The sequence below is a fragment of the Abramis brama genome (assembly GCF_963993115.1).
Source record: "Abramis brama genome assembly, chromosome: 25".
Lineage (NCBI taxonomy): Eukaryota > Metazoa > Chordata > Actinopteri > Cypriniformes > Leuciscidae > Abramis > Abramis brama.
In genome coordinates, this window is record NC_139987.1 from 18,645,463 (window position 1) to 18,671,651 (window position 26,189).

General features: G+C 39.2%; 1 protein-coding gene across 1 annotated transcript; it reads right to left on the bottom strand.

Moving 5' to 3' along the window:
• Positions 1–105: 105 nt before the first annotated feature.
• smg6 (SMG6 nonsense mediated mRNA decay factor) lies at positions 106–13,072 on the bottom strand (the record flags this gene model as incomplete). The annotated part of the gene is made up of 19 exons (XM_084104880.1): positions 106–1,600; positions 2,115–2,196; positions 3,354–3,571; positions 3,654–3,798; positions 3,924–4,091; positions 4,251–4,418; positions 4,922–5,138; positions 5,220–5,394; positions 5,504–5,620; positions 5,734–5,879; positions 6,404–6,465; positions 7,282–7,494; positions 7,577–7,687; positions 7,917–7,995; positions 8,251–8,357; positions 8,525–8,635; positions 9,318–9,498; positions 9,659–11,831; positions 12,928–13,072. 19 exons carry the CDS (start codon positions 13,070–13,072, stop codon positions 1,470–1,472), a joined length of 4,749 nt encoding a protein of 1,582 aa, XP_083961006.1. The 3' UTR covers positions 106–1,469.
• Positions 13,073–26,189: the final 13,117 nt, after the last annotated feature.

The window sequence follows — 26,189 nt, forward strand, 5'->3', positions numbered from 1 at the left end:
TTTGACAGTGAAAAGGAATGACAACTGACAACTACGTTACATGAATGCTCACTACCTGTGCTGAAAAAAACAACACTTAGATGTCATTAATGACAACACAAATGATTAACTCAGAAATTTTAATTAAATCCACAACATTAAAAACAAATCAGGAAGACTTGTGACCAGAGGTGATTAATTCAGATGCTGCTTAAAGCCAAACATGGCTTCTTGTTACCACAGAACAGAAATGTGAGTATGATATTTGACCATTAAAACAAACAGGCTCTAACAAGATGACATACCAGGTCCCATTAGAACTATAATACTTCAGTTTTGGGAAAGAAAAATAACCACACTAAAACACCAGCGCAGACGATCCACTCAAATACAGGCATGAAAATAATTTGCACAAAAATTTCAACAATGACAACTAAACAGCATCCATTGTGTTTTTCTTGATGATTGTGACAGCAGTTTAAAATAACCCACTTCACAGCTCATCCAAGTTATCCATGTATTTTCCATTTCTTTATGAGAGGAAACAAAACTGTTCTGTTCTGCTCTACCTCAAAATTGCAGATTTTATGTTCCATTTATTCAGAGACAGATACACCTTGTGAATGATTTTCAGCAAAGCCTAATTTTCCTCAAAAAACGTAGAGCTGATGAAAGATTCATTACATCAGTATTTACTTGACACAGGAATACAGATGTTACAATGCAAAATTCAATTTCTGACTTGAATTTACACACTTGATGCTTCCATACAGCAACTACAGAAGATCAGACAGTTAGACAGTGTATTACAACAAAACCATGTGACCTAAATGAAAAGAAGAACCTGACAGTCAAAACCGAAGGCAAAAATACAATGCAAACTTAAATACGCAAGAAAAAAAAAAATCATAAGAGCTTTAAACCAATCATGCTTAGAGCAAACCAAGCATGCACCGGAGGCAATGAAAACGCAATCAGGGGCACTTGGGCCACAGAGCAGGAACGCGAGACCGCCTCACGCCGCCCCCTACTGGAGCGCTCACCTCATCACAGGCCCTTGGAGAGAGAGACGGAAGCGCTGGAATGAGCTCATCCGCCTGCGTGTGACTCCACACAAACACTACAAGCTGACACTCTAAACAGCAGAGCAGCTGATGCTGGGTTCTCCTGCTCACACACGTACACCTCGCCTGCTTCCTCTTCTACAGCATTTCTGCGCTTTAATTACCCCCCCCCTGAATCAGCTAAGCTGCGTTCAACCTCTCCAACCGTGTCCAGAGTAAGCGGTTGTCTATGCACGCTGCGTTTTAAGGGGGAAATCCTCCGTTCTTTCTTGTTAAAGTAGCTTGATGTGTTACTCCACACTTTTTTTTTTGTCAGTTTGACAAAAACTTGTAGTATCTTTCCCCTTTATCTTCATCCTCTCTCTGTGACATCAATTCCTCAGTGGAGGATGATTGGTTTGTACAGCAGTAGGTCGGGTCTGCGGTTCAGCCTACTTTAGCCCAGATCAGGAACGCGGGGATGTCCCGGACCGGAACGTTGCGTGTGAGAGCTTTGACTCGCAGGTTGCGGTCGTCCGTGAGCAAGACCACCTCCCTGCGCAACCGCACTGGCCCATCTGGTGGAGAACACAAAACTGGTCAGTCAGGAAGGAGAAATACAGAAACAAACAAATTCAAAGAGCATTTGTATAGAAAGTATTCTTGCTTTTATAAGTGTTTAAGTATGTTTATTACATGCTCTCTGAAATGCTTGATTCTGATTGGTTAGTCGTGCCATTCCGTTAGGAGTGTGCGATATTGAAAAAACACTTAATGTATCCTTCAAAAGGCAGCCGAGATATGCAGCCTTCAGATTGAGAAGAACCCTATATCTCATGTCATTATTTATGTGGTGAAAAGCTGTGTAATAAGTGATACAAAACTTATAGGAACTTGCTAAGAACTGTACTTCGTGAAATCTTTGTGTTTAACGAGGTAATAAAATATCAAATTAAATCAACATTTTGAGTCAATTTATAGGTAGTCATGTAATAAGAAGGATAATGTACATTCAGCTGGTTATTATCACAATGCGAATATGAAAGACTAACAATCTATCAAATGCAGATAAGTACAAGTAAGTGAACTGACTTCTCTCCACAGGCATGAAGTCCTTGGCTTTGTCCTGACAGAAGTGCAGACAGCAGGACAGGATGACATCATCGTTGTTGCCCTGGGGAAAGAGGGAAAGAAATGCACAATGAGTGGGTGGCTTTAAAATAGACTTTATAGTCTCATGTGCATTTATGAACTTTAAAATGAACCTCTAAAGGGTATTTTCCACACTAGAGTTGCAGGTTGACGTGAAAACGTTTTCCGAACCACAGAACTGTGTATGAATGTTACATTCCCTGAAGACCACCATTAGACTAATTATGCAGTCTCTCCTTGTCTTGTGACTTATATGAGAGTGTTAAGACAGATATTTTTAGGACTCTCTTAAATCAAAATGATGCTTTCCTTAACTAATAAACAAATAAAATAAAGAGCACTGAGTTAAGTTCAGTTCCGTGTTTGAATCAGTTTGAACTGCTTGCTTAAATCACTTCAAAACTCTAATTCAATAATTCATCGCAGAACTCAAAAATTATTCTGGTAAAAAACATTATGTTGTTATATTGGTGCATATACACTACAGTTCAAAAGTTTGGGGTCAGTGTTTTTTTTTTTTAAGAAGTCTCTTATGCTCACCCAGGCTGCATTTATTTGATCAAAATACAGTAATATTGTGAACTTAAAATAACTTTTAAAATATTTTAAATGTAACTTATTCCTGTGATGGACTTTTGATTAATAAAAAGTTCAAAAGAACAGCATTTATCTGAAAGATTTTTTTTGTCACATGCAAAAGTATGTCACTTTTGATCAATTTAATGTTTCCTTGCTGAATAAAAATATTAATTTCTTTATAAAAAAAAATCTTACTGACCTCAAACTTGAATGGTAGCATACTAATAATGTGGAAATCATCAACATTAAACATTTTATAACTAACACAATTTTTTTGGCTGCATGAATTTAAATGGCTGTTAGTCAAAATGATACATTCCCTGACTGTGATAAAATAATATAAAATGCTATTTCAGAGCAAATACATATTTATAAACATATATACCATCAAAAGGCTAAAAAATATATATTTTAATTTAGCTGAACCACTACTGATGACACCTCACCTTTAGCACTCAACTTGATGGCAAACTTACAGTGGTTCAGATGAAAATAATACAATAAGGAAAGAGGAAATTGAATAGAACTGAGGTTTGAACCAAGCATAATCCTCTGTAGATTAGCGCCACCTTGCTTTCACAAAGGGGAAGAAACACAGACCTTTTGTCCAGAGGTGTCCTCACTGCGGAAGGCGATGGACTCCAGTGTGTTTCCTCGGCTGGTGAGCGCTCTGATGCAGGGATCTCTAGACTCGAAGGCTTTCTCTAGACACATGACCGCTGCTCTGGCTCTCTCCTGCACCTGTCGGGCATGGGCACCATTACTGGCCCCCTCACGACTGTCCTGCCCTTTAGCCAGACCGTCCAACTCCGTGATCACTGTCACAAAAACAGAGAAACATTAGACAGAAAGGAAGAGTGAAACATTTGCGTGCATTTTAATGATCAAAGAGGGTCTCACCGATAAGTGGCACAACCAGAATGTACGTCCCACAGGCCAGAAGCTTCCTCAGGCCCTCCAGATGATCTATGAAGCCGTTTGTGTCAGGGACCAGATAGAATGGCCTGATCTCAATCTCCAGCTGCCCACCCATCTGCAGAACAGCCTGGAGGACAGAAACAAACACTTCGTCAGCTCTAATTCATTAGCTTGATCTATTCTGGTGCAAGAAACACTGAATAACATTAGAAGTAGACAATGTGTATAGATAAAGATGGCATCTTGAGATACCTGAATCTTGTCCCTGCGTTTCTGCTGCTGTGCCAGCTTGTGTGTGAGAGCGTGGCGCCGCGCCCTCAGCTCTCTGATATCATCCTCGCTTCCGTCTCCTTCAATTTCTCCATCGATCTCTCCTTCTGAAGCAGAGAGAGACGATTCCTCCACAATGACATCATCCTCCTGAGAAAACAGTGGAATTAGCAGTGCTCTGCCCAGATAGTTAACCGCACACTCTGTTGGGTGGGTTACTGGAAAAAGACTGTCAATGATTCAGGGAAAAGCAAACAAAATAGATGAAATTCTCTTTCACACATCCAGGAAATGAGAGGTTTGCTGTACCAGGTCTTGCGTTTGCATCTTGTTCTCATCATTTACGCTGGCTGTAAGTGGTGTTGCCATAGAAATGTACTTTCCTCCCTTAAAAGCCAGCAGTGGCTCTTCCTGCCCGCAAAGAGCTTCCAGGAAGTATTTCAGAACGGTCACTCTCTTACAGTCAGCTGCTATAGCCTACGATACAGAAACAATCATTCAGATGTGAGAAAACTACAGCTGCTAAAGTTCATTTATTCAATTAAATGTGATTAATATCATAAAACAAACAATGAATTTGACTCAAGTAAATAATTGAGTTGTGTGATCAGAATAAGAACGCAGCACTACACTACATAAAAAATATAAAATAAAAAGGCCAATTTTATCAACTTTGAATTCAAAAAGTGAAAAAATTAATAAATAAATAATAAATTAATAAAAAATAAATTACAGTTATTTGAATCTACTAAGTGCACTAATTTTGATACATTATTTCACCCAGGAGGCAGTACATTTTAGCAAATTGGAATTAAAAATAAATAAGTAGCTAATTTATTAATTAAAATAATAAAATAAAGGTTAAATTGCAAATTATTGTAATCTACTGAGTTCTAATTTTTGATATATTATCCACCCAAGCATGCAATTTGGCAGTGTTATGTAATGTTTTAGTATGCATAGATGTGTACATTACTGACCGCATCTGTTCCTTGGTCTATATAGCAGGCTTCCTGTGGGGCAGCGAGCAGCGGGACAAAGCCAGAGAGCATTTTGTCCTCCTCCAGCTGCAGGACTCTGAGCTCCTCGTCTCCTTCTCCATCCGCATCAGCTTTATACAGCAGAACCTCACCGTGATACACGTGTGAGAAAGAGTTGCAAAGATCTGCAAGACACTGCCACACATCTGGACTCCCCCTTTAAACACACACAGAACCATATTACTCCAGCTCAGCTTCAAATCAACAGTCCTGTGAACGTTCAGCAAGCAAGACTCACTGAATACTGCAGGGAGGAGGGTTCCACTTGTCGGGGTGTCCGAGCATCCAGTCGGACCAGACCTTCATGCTGGGCAGCAGCTCTCTCAGGTCAGGAGGGAAGGAGGACACTCGTACCATCCCCTCTTCATCATCCATCTCATCAAACTCCCCCAGCTCTTCTGCTGGGATAGACTCTGGGGGAGACAAAAAAGAGAAAGCAAACTATCAGACAAAGCAGCATAGGGCTGAGATTTTTACCTCTTAAGAATGTAAAAAATTCACTCAAACACATCATCTACTCACCAGCAGGCGTTTCCTTCAAGAGCTCAGTGCAACGCTGGACAAGAAGACCAAACATAGCTAAACCTAGGGATATGGTCTGCTCCTCCAATACAGACCGAGATTCATCCTGCCTTTCAGCTATGAGAAAGAAAGAGAGAAAAATTGAGCGGCATAGCAAAGTGGGAAGCAAGAAAGATTATTTTCAATGGGCTGGAGAGGCTCTATGGCCGCTACTAGTGTTGTATTTTTACCTCTAATCTGTGCGTTATGGATGGTGAACATGTTAATTGTGATGATCTGCAGCATGCGTGTGCTGCCGAGGGGGGAGGGGCTGTGCTGGAGGAGAGCCCGAAACTCCTGCAACACTCGACTGGCTACAGCAGGAAAACTCTCCATCCTGAGGACCAAACACGACACATTACGCAAATGAGCCAGAATAAAATTATTTAAAAAAAAATAATAATAATAATTTCTGTGGTAATTACCAGCATGTCACAGATTCTGTAGATATTTTATTTATTTATTATTATATCAGCAGCAAAGGCTTTTTAATGGCAAAATTAAAACATTAATAATTATTTGAAAAACTAACATTTTCCCAGGACAGGTCTTTTTAAAAATGTCCATTAAAAAAATTCTGAATAAAACAGTTGCCTAATATAATTTAAGGCAGGAACTTCCAATCAAACATGCTTTATAGTCAATGCTGTAGATACAGATGAACTTGTTCTGATCCCAAAAAGTTCCTCTCAGGAACCGTTGCAAATGATACATAATCTAGGTTCTCTTCAAAAATCAGCACTCTGAAATTTCAATATGATTGGACTGAGATGACCTTCTAAATCAAAAGTCAATTTAAAAGCAAAACAACACAGTATAAAAACTGCTGTTTACAATGAATCTGTTGACATTAAGACTTACCCTACTTTAGTGAAGAGCTTTCCATGAGTGTATAGGAAACTCAAAATAAACCTCTTATTGAGCTGTAAAGAAAAGGACAGAAAAATATAAGTAGATATGTAATTTACCTTCAGCTAAAATGGATGAAATTATAGAGATTGTTCACCGTAGTAAAAAAAAGTTCCCCCCCCCTAAAACCAATAGCTCCATAGATATGCGCAGTCACCAAGAGTTAATGCATACAAAATTATCAGAAAATGTACCAACTCGCCACAGGATGGGCAACTTGATTGGCAGATAAACCTAAAACGCTCTTCTTTAATTAAATCAGTGTATTGACCGAAGCCAGAATCAGAGGTCTCAAAACAACCTGCTAACCCTGACAAAAGAACAATGGTGGGGTGGAAAAAGGTCAAATTTCTTTAAGAGTAAGTGTGCACTTAATGCTGACGTAGGCAAATATCCAAGGTTACTAATGACGCCCTTTTCTGCCACTGATGAGTGACTCATAGTCAGCCTTATCCTGTGCAACTGATAAACAACTTGACATGACCTCTTTGGCTCTCCTTATGCGCACGGGTGTTTGTACACGTGTCGTTGCGTGCGTCTGCCTCTGTTTGTGTCTGAAAAATTTGTGGAAAAATTTGTGAAAACATTTGTGTGCCTCAGAGCAATATATCTTGCCTAAAGTGCAACAGGCTTCTAGTCTGACTCTTTCTTAATAAACGCTGTTTTTAAAAATATATAAAAATTGTTATATATTTTAAGAGAGCAGTGAAAGATTAGGGCAGTGACAGCAATCTAAACATTGCGGCTTTATGTTAGTATAAAATAACCTCAGATTTTTTTGGTGATCAAAGTAACCCAGCACAAATAACACTGTTTTCAAAAGCACTCACATCACTGGCACTCAAAGTTCCAAGCTCTCCATCCAGCTCAGAGTCCTTTCCGGATTCACTGCCTGTTGGACGAGAAGTGCCCGGATTCCCACTCGGACGTATCCAAATCTCCACACGGGAGGCGTCCTCGCCACGACGCCCACCCGCATGACCTCTGGAACCATGGGTACCTCCATCTGAATCCTGCTTTCGTCTACGTTCAATCTGGTCAGCCTAGGTTGGGAAAGATGAACAAATATGACACTCAAAAACAAAAAGTTTGATTCTATTGGAAGAGTGGTATTAACATGCATACCTTGCGCTTGGCTTCCTCAAACAGACTCATCAGGCTCTCCTTGGCTGTGAGGATCGGGTTACTAGCAGCTAGACTACGCATGTAATAGTATACAGCATCCAGCTTTCGCTTCTACAAGAGAGATGGGAGGAGAATAAATGAGTTTAACTTTCATGTTAATAATAGTCATTTAAGCCAATAACATACAAGCAATTATTGAAGAATTTTTTTTTTTTTTTTTTTAATAAAAGTGCAAATACTTTTATATTTGTATTGATATAATATATATCTTAATATTTTATATTAAAACGTTAATGTACGCATTTTAACACACTGTCTAATGTTATGCGGGTGGTCTCACCGTGTACACTGCTAGAAGGGCCAGCTGGTTGTAGGGTCGTCCGTTTTTCGGAGCAATCTGCTGAGCTTTTAGATACCAACTGAACAAGAGAAAAGACAAATGGTCAACATTGAAATGTGAAAACGCAACAACACAACTTAACCAATGACTTCCCATAAGTAAATGAAGGGAAAAAAAGAAAGAAATTATTTATCTTGCACTAATTCAATTTATCATCAGTCAATATATGATATAAACAGAGGCGCATGTACGTATATCAAAATACTGTACTATGCTATAAATACACCTTTGGTTGTGAGTAACTTCAAGTTTAATGTAGCCATGACAGACTTACCTGCGGGCCTTCCCATAGTTAGCAGAGTCACTAGCCTGTTCACGATATCGTGCGATATCGCCCTGACAGATCATGCAGCGCTGGGCACTGATCAGAGCATACTTGACCTGAAACAAGGTAAAGTGGATTCACACTTGTTGAATGTGCTTGCATAAATTTCTATTCAACGATAGTAGAACAAACTATAAAAGGCATATAGCCTGTTATAGCAAACCCCTTAAGACAAGGAAACAGCTGGGCCGATATTCCTAAGTAATTTATAGTATTTGTGTACCGTCTTGCGTAGAGGTCTTGCTCGTATAGCCATGCAGTCCATATAGTCCTCCAGCTTGAACTGAAACACTGTCTGCAACTTCTGTAGAAGTGAATCAAAGAATACTGCCCCCTAGAGCAAAGAATAAACATTGCACCTTCACTTTCAGTCACAAAAGTAATTCACAATTTTATTCCAAAAGGACAAGTGAACATTAAATCATCCTGAATGTGAAACTTAAGCACTTTTGAAAGTCACACTGGATAAGAACATCTGCTAAAATGCTTTACACACTACCATTCAAAAGTTTGGGATTGATAAGATTTTCTTTTTTAATTCCAGTCACATATGCTCATCAAGGCTGCATTTATTGTATTTGATCAAAATTAACAATATTGTGAAATATTAATATTTAAAATAACTGTTTTCTATTATAAAATATTTTAAGCTGTGATTTATTCCTGTGATGGCAAAGCTGAATTTTCAGCATCATTACCCCAGTCTTCAGTGTCACAAGATCCTTCAAAAATCATTCTACTATGCTACTATATGTGGAAAACATTTTTGCTGCTTAACATTTTTATGGAAAGTTCAGAAGTTTTTTTTAAACATTATAAATATCTTTACTGTCACCTTTGATCAATTTAATGCATCCTTGCTAAAAAAAAAAAAGAAAAAGAAAAAGAAAAAAAGGAAATCTTACTGACTCCAAACTTTTCAATGGTAGTGTAAATTTGACATCAGGGAGAAAACAAAATTAGACAATGACAATGACTTTCATAAGGGGGATATAGACAACTTTGTGCATATCTACCTCTTCCAGAATGGTCATCAGCATGGTTTTGATCTGTGGGGCAGTGTCTTTCAGAAGCTGCCTAAACCTCTCTATCACCTGGTAAAACACATTTTTCCACAGGGCCTGATCTAGGTTTTGAGAGTCGGAGAACTCTATGTCTGTCAAAATCACCCGCTCGTATAACGCCAGGAGTTCAGCCCTGGATAAACATCAGAAAAAAAATGAAAGGAGAAATTTAACCAGGCTGGAATAATGTCCATTATGAGACAATGACATAAAATGTATAATTGTAGAACTCTAATATAACAAATCCCATGTTTTCCTATTTAAAATACCCATGTTTTACTTTCAATACACACCTGAGCTGGGCCATTCTCTCCAGTCCCTCTGGGCTCAGTCTTTCCCGGGACAGCAGGTTACTGAGTTGGAGTTCCTGACTGTCAGCCAGCCGAAGCAGCTTTCCCAGCTCTCCTCTGGTCTGCACCTCTGCCTCTTCTGGAGTGAGACTAGATCCTGCTGCAGTGGGATAACCTGGCCCACCTTGCCCATAGGGTCCATAAAAAGGTGGCATAGCAGAGGTGGGATAGATCCCATTAGAACCAGGAATTTGGTAGGGAATGTGATACGGGTATGGATAGCGTGGCGGGGTGTTTGGGGAATTGGCTGGTAACGGATAACAGTAGGGATTGTCGGAATTCTGGAATTTGTAGTAAGCCATTGCAGCAGCTTGCTGGTTTTGAAAATACTCTCCCTGGCGAACAGGAGGACTTCCTGCAGTCTCGTCATCAGTATCCAGGAAGTGCAACGGCCCGCATCCACCCTGCTGCAAGTACAAAGCCTGCTGGAGAGATGCATGCTTGGACTGTTGGCTTGACATCAGCGCTGGTTTCTTATCTGGGTTATTCGGGTCCCAAAGTCGTCTCGCCCCTCCTCCACGGCCGCCTCTTCCTCGGCCCAGACCCATTCCTCCTCTCATTCCTCGAAGCTGAGGCCCAGGCTCAGGGGTTAAAGTTAGATCAGTGTGGGCAGGAAGCACTAGGATTCCCCTCCCACGACCTCTAGGGTTTTGTCGGCTCGCTTGCTCTTCACTTGAATGCTTGTCCAAAGAAACTCTCAAAATTCCTCCTCGACCACAAGGCGCAGGCGCTCTTTGGCCTCTTCCGCCCCCTTCAGGACCCCTGTGGGTGCTCTTGGCTTCATCAGAAACTCTGCCTTGTCTATCTCCTCGCTCCCACGCCTCATTTTCCTCCAGCGAATCTGTGGAGGACAAGGTCCGGGCCGTCCGTCTCCTCGGGCGGGCCAGGCTCCCTCGGACGAACTCCCTCTGTCCAGTGGTTCTATCCACAGTGCGTGCTGACAACTGCCGACCCTCTCCTCTAAGTCTCTCAGCTTCAGCCAGACCATCCATACTGGTCCCGCTACTGGCCGAACTCGTGCTGTATGTGCGGTTTCGAGGTCGTCGGATGTCTGACTGAGAGTATCGCTTTGAGGCAGCGTTGACTCGGTTTGAATCTGTTCTCTCACTTGGTTTCCCTCTCTCTTTCGGCCTGTTCCCTGTTTGTTTTTCACGGTTCATGTTCTGGTTATGGCTCACCTCCTTTGCGCCAACATTCCTCTGCCTTTTTCCTTCAGGCTGAGCTGCCTCTGTACCTTTCCCTCCCTCCCATTCCTCTTTTTTGACAAAGACCTGGTTGTTACCTTTCTCCCTTCCTGCTTTGGATTTCCCATTACCCCTCTCCTTTTTTTTGTCTTCTCCGATTCCTCCATTCTCTTCACCTGCTTGGCTTCTTCGTCCTTCCCCACTAGGTTTTCTCCGGTTTGCACCATCCTGCCCACCTCCATCTCTACCTTCCTCAGACTCTACTTGGAGTTCGCTGATGTTACTAGTGATATTCTCAACATTATTCTCATTTTTATTCGCAGAGGGGGAGTCTACATTTCCTTTGGACTCTTGCTTTTTCCTGCCATCTTTCCCACGCCTGTTTCTTCGCTTTTCCTCTTTCTCACCCTTTGTAAGTGATTCAACATATTTCCCACCCACTTCTTCCTCTTGTCTTCGATCCCCATCTAATTCTTTGCTCGCCCCAGTCTCTTTGTTTCCTTGAGATCTTCGGCCCCCTGGCTGATATATCTCACGGTCTGGCTTTCGCATCTTTCGTGACTGCTTCGGAGACCTTGGCGTCCCAGCACCTTCAATGCTTTTAACAGCATTTCCATCTTGTAACACAAGTAGGTGGTTCTTGCCACTAACGTGCCCTTTAGTGTTATGATTCGTTTCAGGCTGACCATCATTTGGAAAGTCTCCACTATCTATACCAGGGATGTGAGAGCATCCAGGACTGGTAGGTGAGCCGTCAGGCATTTTGGTGTCATTACCAAAACCACAATCTTCCGGTGGGTGCACAGGGTATGAGCCAGCTCCTTCTGAGCTGTCCTTATGTTTGCGTGGATGGCCAGAACCAGGTTTGTACAACTGCAGGTCTGGACGTTTACTGTCTCGTTGCCGTTGTTTCTTACCCTCCTCTTGCAATTCTGAGAAAAATATGACAAAAACAGAAAAAATATATTTTATTGGCAAAAGAGTACATTAGGGCAGTGGTTCTTAACCCTTTTGATTCCAAGGTCTCACACTGTCAATTACAATTTTCGAAGGCTGACTTATCCAGTGTTTCATGATTTACTGGACAAGAATTAAGGTTACCTCTTTTTTTTTCTTTTTTTTTATTAAATATATACTTTTTACTCAAAATTTCTACCCAATAAAATATTTTAGAGCTTGGGTTATGAGATTTTATTACTTTGCATTACTTTTCTAAGTCTAGAATTTGTTTAATTAGAAGTCATACTGTAGAAATCCTGATTCTTTAAAGAAAAAACAAAATGGATTAAAATAAGAATTATCTTGATATTTAGAAATCATTTTAAATCATTGTAAGTCATCCCGAGGCCCCCTAGTGGGATCCGGTCCCCTGATGTCATCACAATTTTTTTTTATTTAGCCATTATTTAGGAAATGTGTGATCGACTGCGTTTTAGGAGACATAAATAAATAGCAACATATAATACTTTAGTTGGTACACAAAATCAAGACCAAATTGCTGTTACTACTGCACCCGAGGAATAACCTGTTGCACATCCACTATAAACACGCTCAAGTTACCCAACAATACGTTTACTACATATACATAGACAGCAGTAATCAAGTTATAATGTAAAGTTAAAGAACTGGGGTTGGATACCATCTTATTTATAAACTCTCCATTTTAAATAAATATATAATTTAAGAAGTTGCCGCCTTCAATAGCCAGTATAAGTTAATAGTTAGCATTACACTTGCTTCTTTAAACAAATGGAAAATATTATTTCTTATTTAGGTGCTTTATGCTAAGCGACACAGCAGGACCTATTCAAAGTTATTATTTAGGAAAACCTGGAAAAATATGTTTAATGTTTTGTTTTTTTCAAAACAAGCGCCGTTCAACCCACATGAGTGGCGACCGTTGCTAACTGTTATGCTAGCTAGATATTAGCAAACTGAACCCCAAGTTTGACGTGACTTGTCAAAATAGGGCTTGTCTTCGACTACTCCCTTTCTTACATTGTTATAAACATGGATAGAGCCCCTGACCTTTTATATTGTCGCCGTGTGTTGTGAAATTCGACGCTTCTGCTCGTAGCTCCGCGGCTGAAATTCGTACTCTATCCAGCTCGTCCGCCATTTTCGTAAGAAACAAACACAAACACACGGCGACTCTGTAGGGCCAAAAAGCCATACAACCAAAACGCGTTTAAAAATGAAGACCATCCCGTCATAATGCGGAGTGGTTTGCCTTGACGAGAGAGAGAGAAAGAGAGAGAGAGAGAGAGAGAGAGAGACGAATATTAAAAAGGCAGTGTATATAGGCTATCAGGGTATTCTCATGAATTAAAATTCCCAAATAAACTAAATCTCTTTTTTTTTCACTTTTCATTTTTGTAAAACTCAAAGATTTACAGTAATTCTAAAATTATTTTTGAAACAGAAAACAATAGCTTTGTTTTAAGAAACTCACATTTATGACTATTCCCCAAAAGAAAAAAATAATAATGTGTAGGGCAGGCTACATCTTCAATTATTGTTATCTATAAACTTCTGAATTATGAATAACACTTATTAAATGTGACTTTTAATAATAATTAATATTAATAATCAATATGATTACAACAATAATCATACCTTGACAAATCATATAGGCTTACGTAACTATAGGTGTGTGTGTGTGTGTGTCTGTGTATATGCATATTATCATTTGGGTCCAAATGTCTGAGAGCACTAGTAAAAATGCTAATTTGTTTTGTATTTTTGCATTTAATAGTTTTTTCTTACAAATTCTAAAATGCAATAAAAGCTAAAAATGGCTCTCCACTTGACTTTAATTAGCCTGTTGTCTCCTTACAGTGTAAGCATCTCTCTCTCTCTCTCTCTCTCTCTCTCTCTCTCTCTCTCTCTCTCTCTCTCTCTCTCTCTCTCTCTCTCTCTCTCTCTCTCTCTCTCTCTCTCTCTCTCTCTCTCTCTCTCTCTCTCTCTCTCTCTCTCTCTCTCTCTCTCTCTCTCTCTCTCTCTCTCTCAAGGGATGACAGGGTTCAGTGAGAACAGAGAGGTGGGTACTATGAGTCATCCTTGTGAGTCATGTGCTTTGTGGTTGTGTGTTCTGTTCATGTGAGTGCAAATGGAGAAAAGTAAGGAAATTTCATGGCAAATTAAGAAAAATCACTGAACATGCAAAAATTCTAAATTGATAGTACATATAGCCCTCCGTTGTATAAGAAATGCGTTGTTTTGTGCGTCTCACCATATGGTATTTTTGACCAATGTGAAGTGCAGTTCCTCCAAATGGCCAAAGGTGTCAGTGTTGTTGCATTTTCAGGAGCAACCTCAAGGACGTTCATTAGAAATTTCTCTGCATAGTTTTGTCTTTTATTTCTCTTCTGCTCGACTTGAATTTGCAGATGTTTTACTGCAGATATGAAACCTCTAAATGTATCACACACTTTAAAAAGTAACAAAAATCTTGCATGGGGAGGTTTGGAAATCAGAAATAAACTTGAGACAGAGAGATCGAGTGTGGCTGAACAACTTCATTCAAATATGGTTCATGAGGTCAGTTTTCTTTTGTTATCACTTTGGTTATCCTACTCATATCTGACAATCACATGACAATTCTGCAACTGCACATGCATCCATCACTAATACCAGAATTAATTAGTATTGAAAATTAAATAGTCCTTTTCTGTGAGGCAAGTAGGAGGGAAAAACAGCATCATGAGAATCAAAAATGCACAAAGAGAATGGAAGAGAGAGAGAGAGAGAGAGAGAGAGAGAGAGAGAACGTGGAAGGACACAGGAGAGTCAGCCAGCTCACACTGATGTTGGAGTAAACATCTCTATTTCCCTAGCAACATGGAATCAGCCAGGCATTTAAAGGGACAGGAGCCTATTCACTTTTTATATGAATTCCTCATTTATGGAAGTGCTTCCTGTCAACTCCACAGGGTGTAACACCACCCTGATATCACAAGTCAGTCAGATGTCAATTTAAGGTGTGTGTTTTCATCTGAAGAAATGTTTACTCATATGCAGTGTCTCTAAAACATTCAAAGTTGTGCATGTGAATTGTTTAAAAAAGTCTTAAAGTTTTCTTAAAAGTCACTATAAATCAGACATTAAAGCTATCGCATATAACGCTGTTGCACCCAGAAGAGTCACTTATTTTTGTGAATTTCTTATAAAAAGTACTAATATATACATAGCCAGCTGATTTCACTAATTATTATCTCCTGTGCTAATTAGCAAATCCAGGTGATTGGAACAAAATACTGAGGAGGACTTTTACTTTCTGAACCTGGGCGTTACACCTCTGTATATGTATTGGTGCTGAATGATTGCCATATTCATATACCATGAATGGAATTTGCAGGGTATTCCAATGAATACAGATTCATTACCATGTTTAAAAACATGATATTATTACCATGCGAGGAAATATTGTATTACATTGGTGCCATGTTCAAAAAAGTTAATACCATGGCACTTGTATAAATTGTAATTCAAAAATATTAATATACCTCAATATATTTAAATTTGATACCAGCTTGTACACTAATAGTGCATTTGAACATGGATCAACTGTAAAGGAACACTGATATTTCATTGCTGCACTATGCTGCAGGTAAAGTAATACTGAGGGAAAGAGACGAGGGAGGAGGAGGGAGACGAGATATTGAGGCGGGAGGAGGGAGAGAGAGAGAGAGAGAGAGAGAGAGAGAGAGCAGAGAAAAGACTCAGAATACAGATGAGCAGAGCGGAGGTGGGAAAGGCAGGAGTTTTCTGCAGGTGAATTCACAACACCAGGGGGTTTTTCCTGCCCCCTCATTTATCCATCCCTCTCCCTCTCTCTTACACACACTCCTGTTCTCTCCCCCGCTCTCCCTTGGGATGTATAAGGGTGGTGGGTGATCGGCTGAAGCCAACTTTTTAAAAGTAATGAGAGAAGAGGTGGATGATGGTGAAAGGAGGGATGAAGTGGTCCAGGTGACACACGGGGAAAGAGACAGTGATTAATATGAGAGAATTAAATGAAGAGGTGGAGAAGGTGCAGAAAGAACAATGAGCAATGCAGAGATAATGCAGTGAGAAGAACCAGGAGGGAAGAGGAAAATGAGGCAGAGGGGTTGGAAAAACACATCTTTTGAAATCAAGAGGGTATAAAACCTGTGACGTATGTATCCCAATAACCTCAAGCCTCTGAAAGCTTTTTAATGTTTAATTCACATTAACAGCTCTAGGGAGGAAGAAGAACAGAAGAGGAGAGCGAGAGAGAGAGAGAGAGAGAGAGAGAGAGAGAGAGAGAGAGAGAGAGAGAGAGAGAGAGAGAGAGAGAGAGAGAGAGAAATGCTGGACTTCCCATGAAGCAAAGGACTGAGGAAGTGTGTTTAATTTACAAGGTACCCAAATATGTACCAAATGAGGAAACAACTTTACATAACTTAAATATAAATGAATTCAGTTCCTGGTTAAGAAATCAATTATTAAAAATATATGAACATGGGGTACAAAAGTATGAGACCTAATTTTCACAAATTACACACACACACACACACACACACACACACACACACACACACACACACACACACACACACACACACACACACACACACACATATATATAATTTCCAGTTTTATGTAAACATTGAGTTTCGAACCCCACAGTACTGTTAATATTGCATTGTGTCACAATATGTTTATACACTTAAAAATAATGGTTCTTTATTGCCATGTGGTTACATGAAGAACTTTTATAGAGAAGGACTAACATTCATAAAGAACTAATTGAACTAATATTCATAGAACCTTTCCACAGTACAGTTCTTTATGTAAAATGTAAAAAGGTTCCTTTAAATTTCCTTTAAGTTTTCTTTTATCACAGTTCTTTTAAGAATTGATCACTAAAAGGTTCTTTGTGGAACCAAAAATGGTTCGAGAACCCCCTTTTTGGAACCTTTATTTTTTAAGAGTGTAGTACTAAGTTGTTCAGTGTTTAATGTGTATATTTTGTCTATAAGGGTATTGTAAAAATGATGTACATAGTGATTATATTATGTGCACTATGTTATGTGCACACATTACTTCACATTAATAAAACAACCTAACTACATTATTTTACACTATGAAAGTCATTTTTAAGGTTCAGATCAGGTAAAGCAAATCAACTGCACATTTTCACTTTCAGTGTTTCTGTCCATTTCATATATAAGGTATACTACTGTATTGTGTTCTTCTGTCACCGACTGCAATGTGGATGACGCACACAAGATTTCACTCTTGCACATAGTGCAGGGTTTTAATGTGTATCTTGTTAAAGGAATATGACTTGTCGACAGTTACTGGTCACACTGTGGATTCACAGCGGTTCAGATTGTTCTTTTGATGTATAATGAATGAACTTGTATCAGAGAGAGTGTGTGGTTGTGCTGGGCGATACGGGTGGGTGTGGTAGGAGGAATAGAAATGTGTGCATTTGGGTGTGTGTGTGTGTGTAAATTAATGCGTTGGTGGAGGGGGTTTTACCAATCAGAACCCACTTGCCTCTTGCTCATCCTTCTTTTTCACTCGTTCTCTCCGGCAAACCTCATTAGATGCAAGTCAGCCTTGCAATCAGAGAGTGAAAACACAAACTGGGCTCAGGCATGCAGGGATTTCTGCATGAGTCAGAGAGAGAGAGGGAGAGAGAGAGAGACGTGGTGGGTGGGAGGGCGTGAAAGAGAAGGGAGGCAGAGGATAAGGGAGGGGGGTGTGGGATTTTTTTGTATTGATCTGAGTGCATTCTGTGCGGTGAATACAGAGAGAGAGAAACACAAAAAAAGAAAGTGAGAAGGGAGACAGAGATAGAGGGAGCAGTTACTGTCTCCAGACATCAAGTCTCGCCTTTTGAATCAATCTTCCGAAAATTCTGATATCATTATCGGCGTCACTAGCAAACTGAGGAACATCTGCAAATGCGGGGAGAGAAACAATACAGTGACAACGTGGAGAGAAGCGAGAAGCAGGGAGAGAGAAAAGGGAGAGAGGGAGGGAGGTGACAGTTTCTGTGGGGGCGATTACATTGGAGAGGGAGGAAGAGAGCAGGATGAGAAGGGTGGGCGGAAGTGACAACGAAATAGAGATCAAGAGAGAGAGAGAGAGAGAGGAGGTAACAAAATTCAGCATCTCTTCTTGTTATTTTTAACGAACAGTGCATTGCAAAAATATGTGCCCACACATGTGACCAAAAATCTGTCGAATTTTTCTTTGAAATCGTGCATTTTCATGCATACATCCTACATCTGTATGTTTTAAAAACGAGGACACTTGGAGGTCAGGATGTTCTAGAAACGAATCGCGTGCTATCGGAGGGAGTCTACGGCGTACAGTCCAAAAAAACTTCTCACAGCTGGAGGAAAGTACGAATCAAATAGGAACAAGTATAAACAAATACGAATCAACTAAGCAAAAGATGGAGGGATGCAAAGAGTAGGCAGCGATGACAAAAAAGGAGCTCTGATGGGGAGATGGGCCTCTGAAAATAGAAACGGAAGTAAACGCAGCCTCCCAAAGACTCTTCCCACTCAGCGTCTAAGAGAGTTATTTTCTGTCCTCTGCTCTGAAATAAAAGAAATTGAATCCGGCAGTGAGCTTCCTGCGATCCGTGATGTGTGTGTTTCGCTCTGAATTCAAAAAGGAAGGCACGTGTTCACCCGAAATGCCCTGTTGAAGTTCAGAAAGGGTTCTGTAAAATAACTAGATTCATGTTTCATTAAACAAACAGATCTCCAAAACCCCAGAGCTAACAAATGTTTGAGTGCACTGTGGCTTAAGGCAAAAGTCCAGTTCAAGTCATTTGTCTTTTTGTTTTAGTTGGTTTGTTTTCAAAAACCTAGTTCAAATAATTATTATGATATTTTTGAGAATTCTGTTAGAATTTTTGGAATCTAACATTCCAATTTCATATTTATGATAATTTTGGTGTACCCAATAAAATGGTATCATACATTCAGACAAGAGTCAACAATATAATGATGGTAGATGTAAACCGAAATGTCAAACTGTGTTCTCAGGACAAGAGAATTTTTAATGAATGCCAGATTGGAGCAAGTTTTCACATTTATATGAGTGCAATTTTGTTACCATTTGCCTATAAGCTGTGGACTGATACAGCTAATTTCATAACTGCTTTGCTTAAGGAGCATTTAATGATTAACATTTAATATGCTAATTTGCGCTATTGCTAGCTAATAGTTTGTTAACTAGGTAATACAGTCTTATAATTCAGCTGTGTGATACTAACATGAAATTGAATTGGAGGAATGAATATATGAAATCGAATGCCTGAATCATGTCAGGGAGCCATATAAAATTCACATAGAGACTACTTAATTGGGTCACTTATAATGACTTCATTCCATGATGTTGAAGTTACATGAACATATTATGATTGTTTAACTTATTTGATTCATGTGGGACCGATGTACAAGATTAAATCTTGTAAATTTAACACACTTTTTTTTCAGTGAATTGATTCATTAAAATATGCTTGGTGCTCACTGTGATTTTGTCAAGACATGTTCCTCAACATTCCTGTCTGGAAATGTATTCAATATATCCCTAAACCTAACCCTACTCATTAGTTATCCCTAAAGTCAGAGGGAAATGATAGATGAATAGTAGCCTAAGCATACAAACTTGATTGGAATGTTGTTCCAGGATCAACAAAGATGTTGCACTTGGTGAAATCACGTTCACTGTTGTTTGGTATCAGGTTTTCATCGTGACTACTTACCCCATATAGTGTCTGCCCCTCTGTCTGCAGCACATAAGGTCAACATAAAGATTGCACATGTTTTACTTGGCAATGTCAGTGGAAATGTTAAATACATTTTCACATCAAATTCACATCAAATTCATATATCAAGGATATATCTTTACTTGTTTGGTTCTTGCAAGTAAAAAGGTTTATAAATGGGTCAAGTAATGTCTAAATCTAACCATGCAAAATGGTTTTAAGGGTCTGCTTAATTTATTAAAATAATATAAGTCGCTGAGGCAATCACACGTTCTTATGTGTGATAATGCAGTAAGTTGATAAAACAAGTCATCCTTGTTTAAATAACATATTAATGCTATAATATTCTAAGTAAGACGATATGAGCATAGCGAAAGTTAGAAAAGCTGCAAACTTCCTCAGGGATGTAGCTACCCTTTGCGGGGGCACGCGGTGTATTCCTCTGTCTTGATCATCCCACGTTCAGTTCAGGAGGGAGAATACGAGCTACCCGTCTGACACGTGCGTTACGTCTCAGGGTTCCCCAAATCATATCCAAAATTGGTCATGAGGACGTAGACTACCGGTTGTACGCATTTGCGTGCTCTCGGTGCACTTAGAATCGAGTTACACTTGTATTGATTTCAAAAGGCTGATCAATCCTCTGCTGCTATGCCTGCTTTCCCATTGACGTCTGTCTGAATATCTAAACGCGAAACGCACTCGAGAATGATTTAGCGACGCGATTCGCAGAGAGATTGTCGACATTTTGCGCGCGCTATATGATCGAAATCAGTTTATTACAACAGCAGAATGGCTGTCGACGTCTTTGCCGCATCAAACATAAGAAATAAGAATGTGATGTTCCGTTCTTGCAGAAAAAAAGGACGTCCGCAGTCTCCGCACTGAAACGCTATTCTGTGGTAGGCTATAGTCAAAGGGTGAAAGGCGCGCGAGGAATCACGCGCTTAAGCAGGATAATATAAATATATACAATTTTAATTTTATTTCATTAAAATACATGAATTATACAGTATAAGTGGAATGAAAGTAAAAAGACACGTAAACTGACATTACATAATGCTTTTGTTCAATCTGCTCTATAGGGTTGAGGGTTGCTTTATGTTCAATTCAATTCATTTGTAGCTTTTATACATATAATTTCAAAGCAGCTTTACAGAAAATGCATGTCTACATTAGAATTTAGAGTGACCTGTAATCAGAGGTGACATTGTCCAAGTTATGTATTTCAGAAATGTATAGGTTATATCACGCAGTTAGCTAACTATTCATTTTACAGTATTAATTTAGGGCAGAAACAATTAAAGAATACACGTTGTTAATAAATGTTTAGGATATATAGAATGTAATGTCTGTAACTTATGTGTTTTTGTGCCAAGTGTTCCAAACTTTAATATTTCCATATATATCAAATAAGTAAACGTAGTTTAGTCGTCCTTAAACGGTAAATTAATATCAAGGAGGACTGTTCCACTACTGGTTGGGTGTAACACTTAAACATTTTAAAATGTGTGCATGCATTTAATATAGCCAACATCAAATTTACATGTTCAAAATAATTATTATTCCACCCTTCCATTGATTTAAAGAAAATGTATTCAAAAGATCAAATAAACTTGGACACAAGTAGAACAAATACATAAAGACTAACAAATCTAAAACATAACTGACTTGCCATAGTTTTATACAATGTAACATTTTGTGCAATCTTGGGTAAAGTAAGCATTGGAAAGTGTTACAACCCATGGCCAGTCATGATATTTCTAGCCAATTTACACATAGGTGAAAAGGTTATGTGGATGTTATATGTTGGTTTTAAGGAGAACCTGATGATTCAAATGATAGTTGTCATTTAACAGCCATTTATATCTGAAATTATACTAAAAGGTTTTGTGGATGTTATATTGATTTAAACGAGAATCTGATGATTCAGGATAGTTCTGTACTTTTACATCCATTAACAACTCAATTTATAAGACAGAAGTGAAATTATAGTGTTTTTTTTTTAAAATCTTATATACTTTTAAACAAGTGGTGTTAAAACCTTTCCTGGTCTCCCTTATGTCAAAACCAGCATTTAAAGCAACACAAAGGAACTTTTCCTCTTCGGTCGCCCTACAGGTTGGAAGCGGAATTGTCCATTACCGCTGTCGTAAATAATTTCGCCGCCCGCAGTCTACTGTCGCACGCACACTCGCTGTTTGTCTAGCACCGGCTTTGGAATGAACGATGTCCACAGACAAGGTAGAGTATGTTGCATGATTTCATGAAAGTATGATGTATTGCGACATCGGAAACGAAGGAAAATAAATAATGACTATTGTAACGCTTGACGTAAAGCAAGTCAAATTTGTAGTTTTCTTATGTCTCATTCGAACTACAGAAACGCGACCCGGTTTGGCAAACTTGCACGGTGTGGTTATAGCATATATAGGGCTGCAAAGCGAATCCTGAAGTGCCTTTCACCCTGTTACGACTTGATGAACCACTGATACGATTTTGGAAACATTATTTTAAGGTAAAAAATGTTCCTTAGTGTTGCTTTAAAGGGACAGTGTCCCCAAAAATGGAAATTCTGTCTTCATTTACTCACCCTCATGTTGTTCCAAACCTGTATGCATTTCTTTCTTATGTTGTACACAAAAGAAGATATTTTGAAGAATGTTGGTAACCAGTCAGTTGACAGTAGCCATTAACTTTCATAGTAGGAAAGAAAAAAAACTATGGAAGTCAACGGCTATCATCAACTGTTTGATCACCAACATTCTTTAAAATATCTTCTTTTGTGTTCAACTTTAAACAACATGAGGGCGACTAAATTATGACAAATTTCATTATTGGGTGAACTATCACTTTAATCATCATTTGTTGAACCTGAACGTATTTAGCCACATTTTCAGTCTTGAGATTTTAACTGGCAGGTTCAGAAGAAGGAACAAGCATACACAATCTATATATAATCGTTCTGTGCTCGTTTAACTGTGAGAATCCGAACTCTCCTTGGTCTTTATAAATAGCAGCCCCGTTGACAAAATTCCGTCAATGACGTAGTGCACGCGCGTAGTTGAGTAGGTGATGCTTTTTAGTGAATGAGTTCCCCCTCCCTCTCCAGCTTACTAGTACTATCAGATCTCTATAAAAAGCGCACGGTAGATGGAACAGCGCTTGAGAGCTGCTTGTTTCTACCAGGAAAAAGAAGACGAGACGAGCGTGACGAGTGTAGACAGTGGTCCATATGGAGACACTCAGGCGAGAAAGAACTTCTCATTACGCAGTACACCGTGCCATCCTACTGGAGCGCCAACATCTCACAGACAAGGTGCTAGAAAACGGACAGCCGTCATAAATTCGACTGCATTTTTGACAAGGACTCCTATATTTCAAGGTAAGTGTGATTTGACACTGTTTGGTTGAAAATGGCACGGTGACAGCCAGGAAGTTCATTTAAAAATGACCTGAAGGTTGCCAAATACAAGTCTTAGAAGTTTTTTCCCCCCTCAGATAATATTTTAATGCGTGTTTATTAAAAGATGTACGGCATATTGCAGACGACCTGAAACTTACTGCAGTGTGACTCACTTTTTTCGCACGTGGGCAGCATGAAGACCCTTTAAAGGGAACAGTCTAATAATGATGCAGGTGCTGCTGTAAAAAGGTTGCGTTCACAAGTTAAATTAAATAATATGTTTTTTTAATTATTAACTTTTTATCGTAGAAGATGAATTTGCGAAGTTGTGATTTATTATTAATAAGCTTAATTAGCATATTGACTATTCGGGAATGACAATAGGTTAAAAATGCTATATACATTTCTGGAATTAATATGTGTATGTATTTAGTGAAACAAGTCTATAATTGAATGTCGCTGTAAGTCATCAAAATGTACAATACCACCCGAATCTTCGCTGTAAACTCTCTCGTGAATGTGTGACACCGGGAGATTTCCGGTAGAGATGAACTGCATGTTGTCGTCTCGCGCAGCGTTGCCAGATCTTAGTCAAATAATAATAAACGTCTGGATAAAAACGCACTTTTGTAGGATATAAACTATTTCTCCTGCCGTTTATCTGAACAGCCTCATCATTTACAGAGATGGAGACACACTTTACACTGTAACGACTAAGCAGTCGAGCTCAAATTCGCGATTGTACCTATTCTAAACCTTAAAAAAAACCAAAACAAGCACAAAGTCGCGTATAATAGCTGGACGTGGCAACACTACCTTCCCCTTTCTCTCCAGTTGATGCCCTAGTAGGCTACCTCCAGTAACCATCGTTTTTATTTTTTGCCTTTCTATTCAACAGTCGTTTTTTTTGTTTTGTTTTACCTCCCTCCTCCCTCCTCCCTCCCCTCTTTACTGAATGCTATGAATTTCCTTCCTACCTAATGTTTCCGCTCACCTTTTTTTCTACACAGATTCTGTGACGTGTATTCAGGCGTTGAAGTCAGGTCTGCGTCACTCTTGCGCACTTTGCAGATGATTCGTAGTCACCTACTGTAACCCTTTAAAGAGACAGCGCGCGCTCAGATACAAACACACACACACACAAATGACTGCAGCACAAACCTTTTATTTTTCGCGGGGGTGTTAAAGTAGGGAGTGGGCATCCGTTTTCATTCAATGAAGACACCTTATTCATTCTTTGTAAATTAATTACTGAACAATTGAATTAGCACAGCCAACGACACTAATGACTAATATTTTGAGTAGCTGAAACAAGTAGGCTACACAAAATGTATTTTAACTCTTAAAGGAACAGTGCATACAAAAATGATTATTATGATAATTATTCACTCACCCTTATTTTGATTAATTTTTTCACGTGGAACTCAAAAGGAGATGTTTGGTACAATATCATTCAGCGTTCACTGTATTTGTATGTACAAATATGCTATGAAAGTGAATGGTGACTGAGGTTGTCAGGTCATTGTATTCTCCCTAACTTCTTTTCATTTTAGGGTGAACTATATAGTTAGAAGTGTAGTGCAATGGAAAATGTTTCTTTTTAAATGAATGTCATACATTTATCTGTTACCTAGGACTGCTATATTAAATGGGTTCAATGGAATAAAGCAGAGTAAACGTGTGTTTCAGCACCACGGACAGCGGTTAGTGTTTTGTCAATGCTGCTTCCTCCTTTCTTAAAACTGAATACAATTAAGCAGTCTAACATTGGGCAGTCACTAAAATAAACGAGTATAAGGTGTTGTATGCATAATAAAATATAATTGAAAATGACTTTCAAAGGGGTTCAAGCCAGCATCTACCTCACTGTCCCAGCAGCGGTGCTCATGGGAATCAATGTTCCCGAGTATTTTCTGCTTGGGCAAACCATGGCCCTTCTAATGAAATAAACCGTGTTATGCATCATTCATGGGCATAAAGAATAGTTATGATATTAAAAGTATCTATACACCTTACACATATTCTAGGTGTTTAATAAATCCTGTTTTTGTAACACTTCTTTTTACTTGCAGTAGCTGTTCTATCTCTCCCTCAGTGAGCCGAATTCTTCCAGGTCTTGCCCAGCATGGCTGTAATGAGAGTATTTGCCAGTATGCCAGCACTTCATGACCTTGGCTCTAGACTGCTTACTGCTTATGGAGTCCAACAGTACAGTAACAGTCTACAGTCATGGCTACTGAAGTCTGGCTCCAGCATCACAAATACGCATTTGAATACCAGACCTAGCCCGATTTAGCCTATCATCTGTATAACTTCCGTTGGATTTCATAGGAAAGGCTGTGAAAATGTGCACGCACACATACATCAGAAATACTCGGCTGTGACGGCAAACAGTTGCGTGTATCTGAGCCTGTATTGGGGGAGTCCTGTGCTATGGAGGCTTGTCGTTTCATCTAACAAGCCAATAGGAGAGCACTATTTCCAGTTACCATGCCAACACCCCCTCTGCTGTCTCCATGGTGACCGTGGCTTTAGATTGTTACTGTAGCGATGGCACGTGGTAACAGTCTACAGCCATGGTCGCCAAGGGGCAGGTGTTATAGCGACAACTGCAAGCATAATTGTGACTAGCAGGCTTCATTATGTTTCATGTGCGTGACCAGAACGCACATGAAACTGTAACATGGTGAGGGATTTGCTAGGAAGAACTTACAGAATGATTTGATTTTGGAAAGTAGGTCAAAGTCTCACTTTATTTATTTATATCTTTCCCTCCTTCTGAAACTCTACTGAAAGACTGTTTTTCTCTATCTTTGCCTGCTGAAAAGCATCAAAACTGTACATGTGATACAGTTTGATTTCTGACAGAAAACAACATACATTAAACACTTCGAAACAAACAGATTGTTTTCTGTGGTAATTGATTCATGTACTGTACCAGAATATAAAATGTTTTCCTGATGATTCACTTCGTTTCCTGATGGCCAAGTGATTCATTCTAATGTGAAGTGCCAATGATTGCTCCTTTTTTTCCAGACAATTTCCTGTGGAACAGGGAGAAGCAGTTTTAATTAGGATAGAGTGACAGAATATGTTGAATGTGTAATTGATGAAAGCCATACA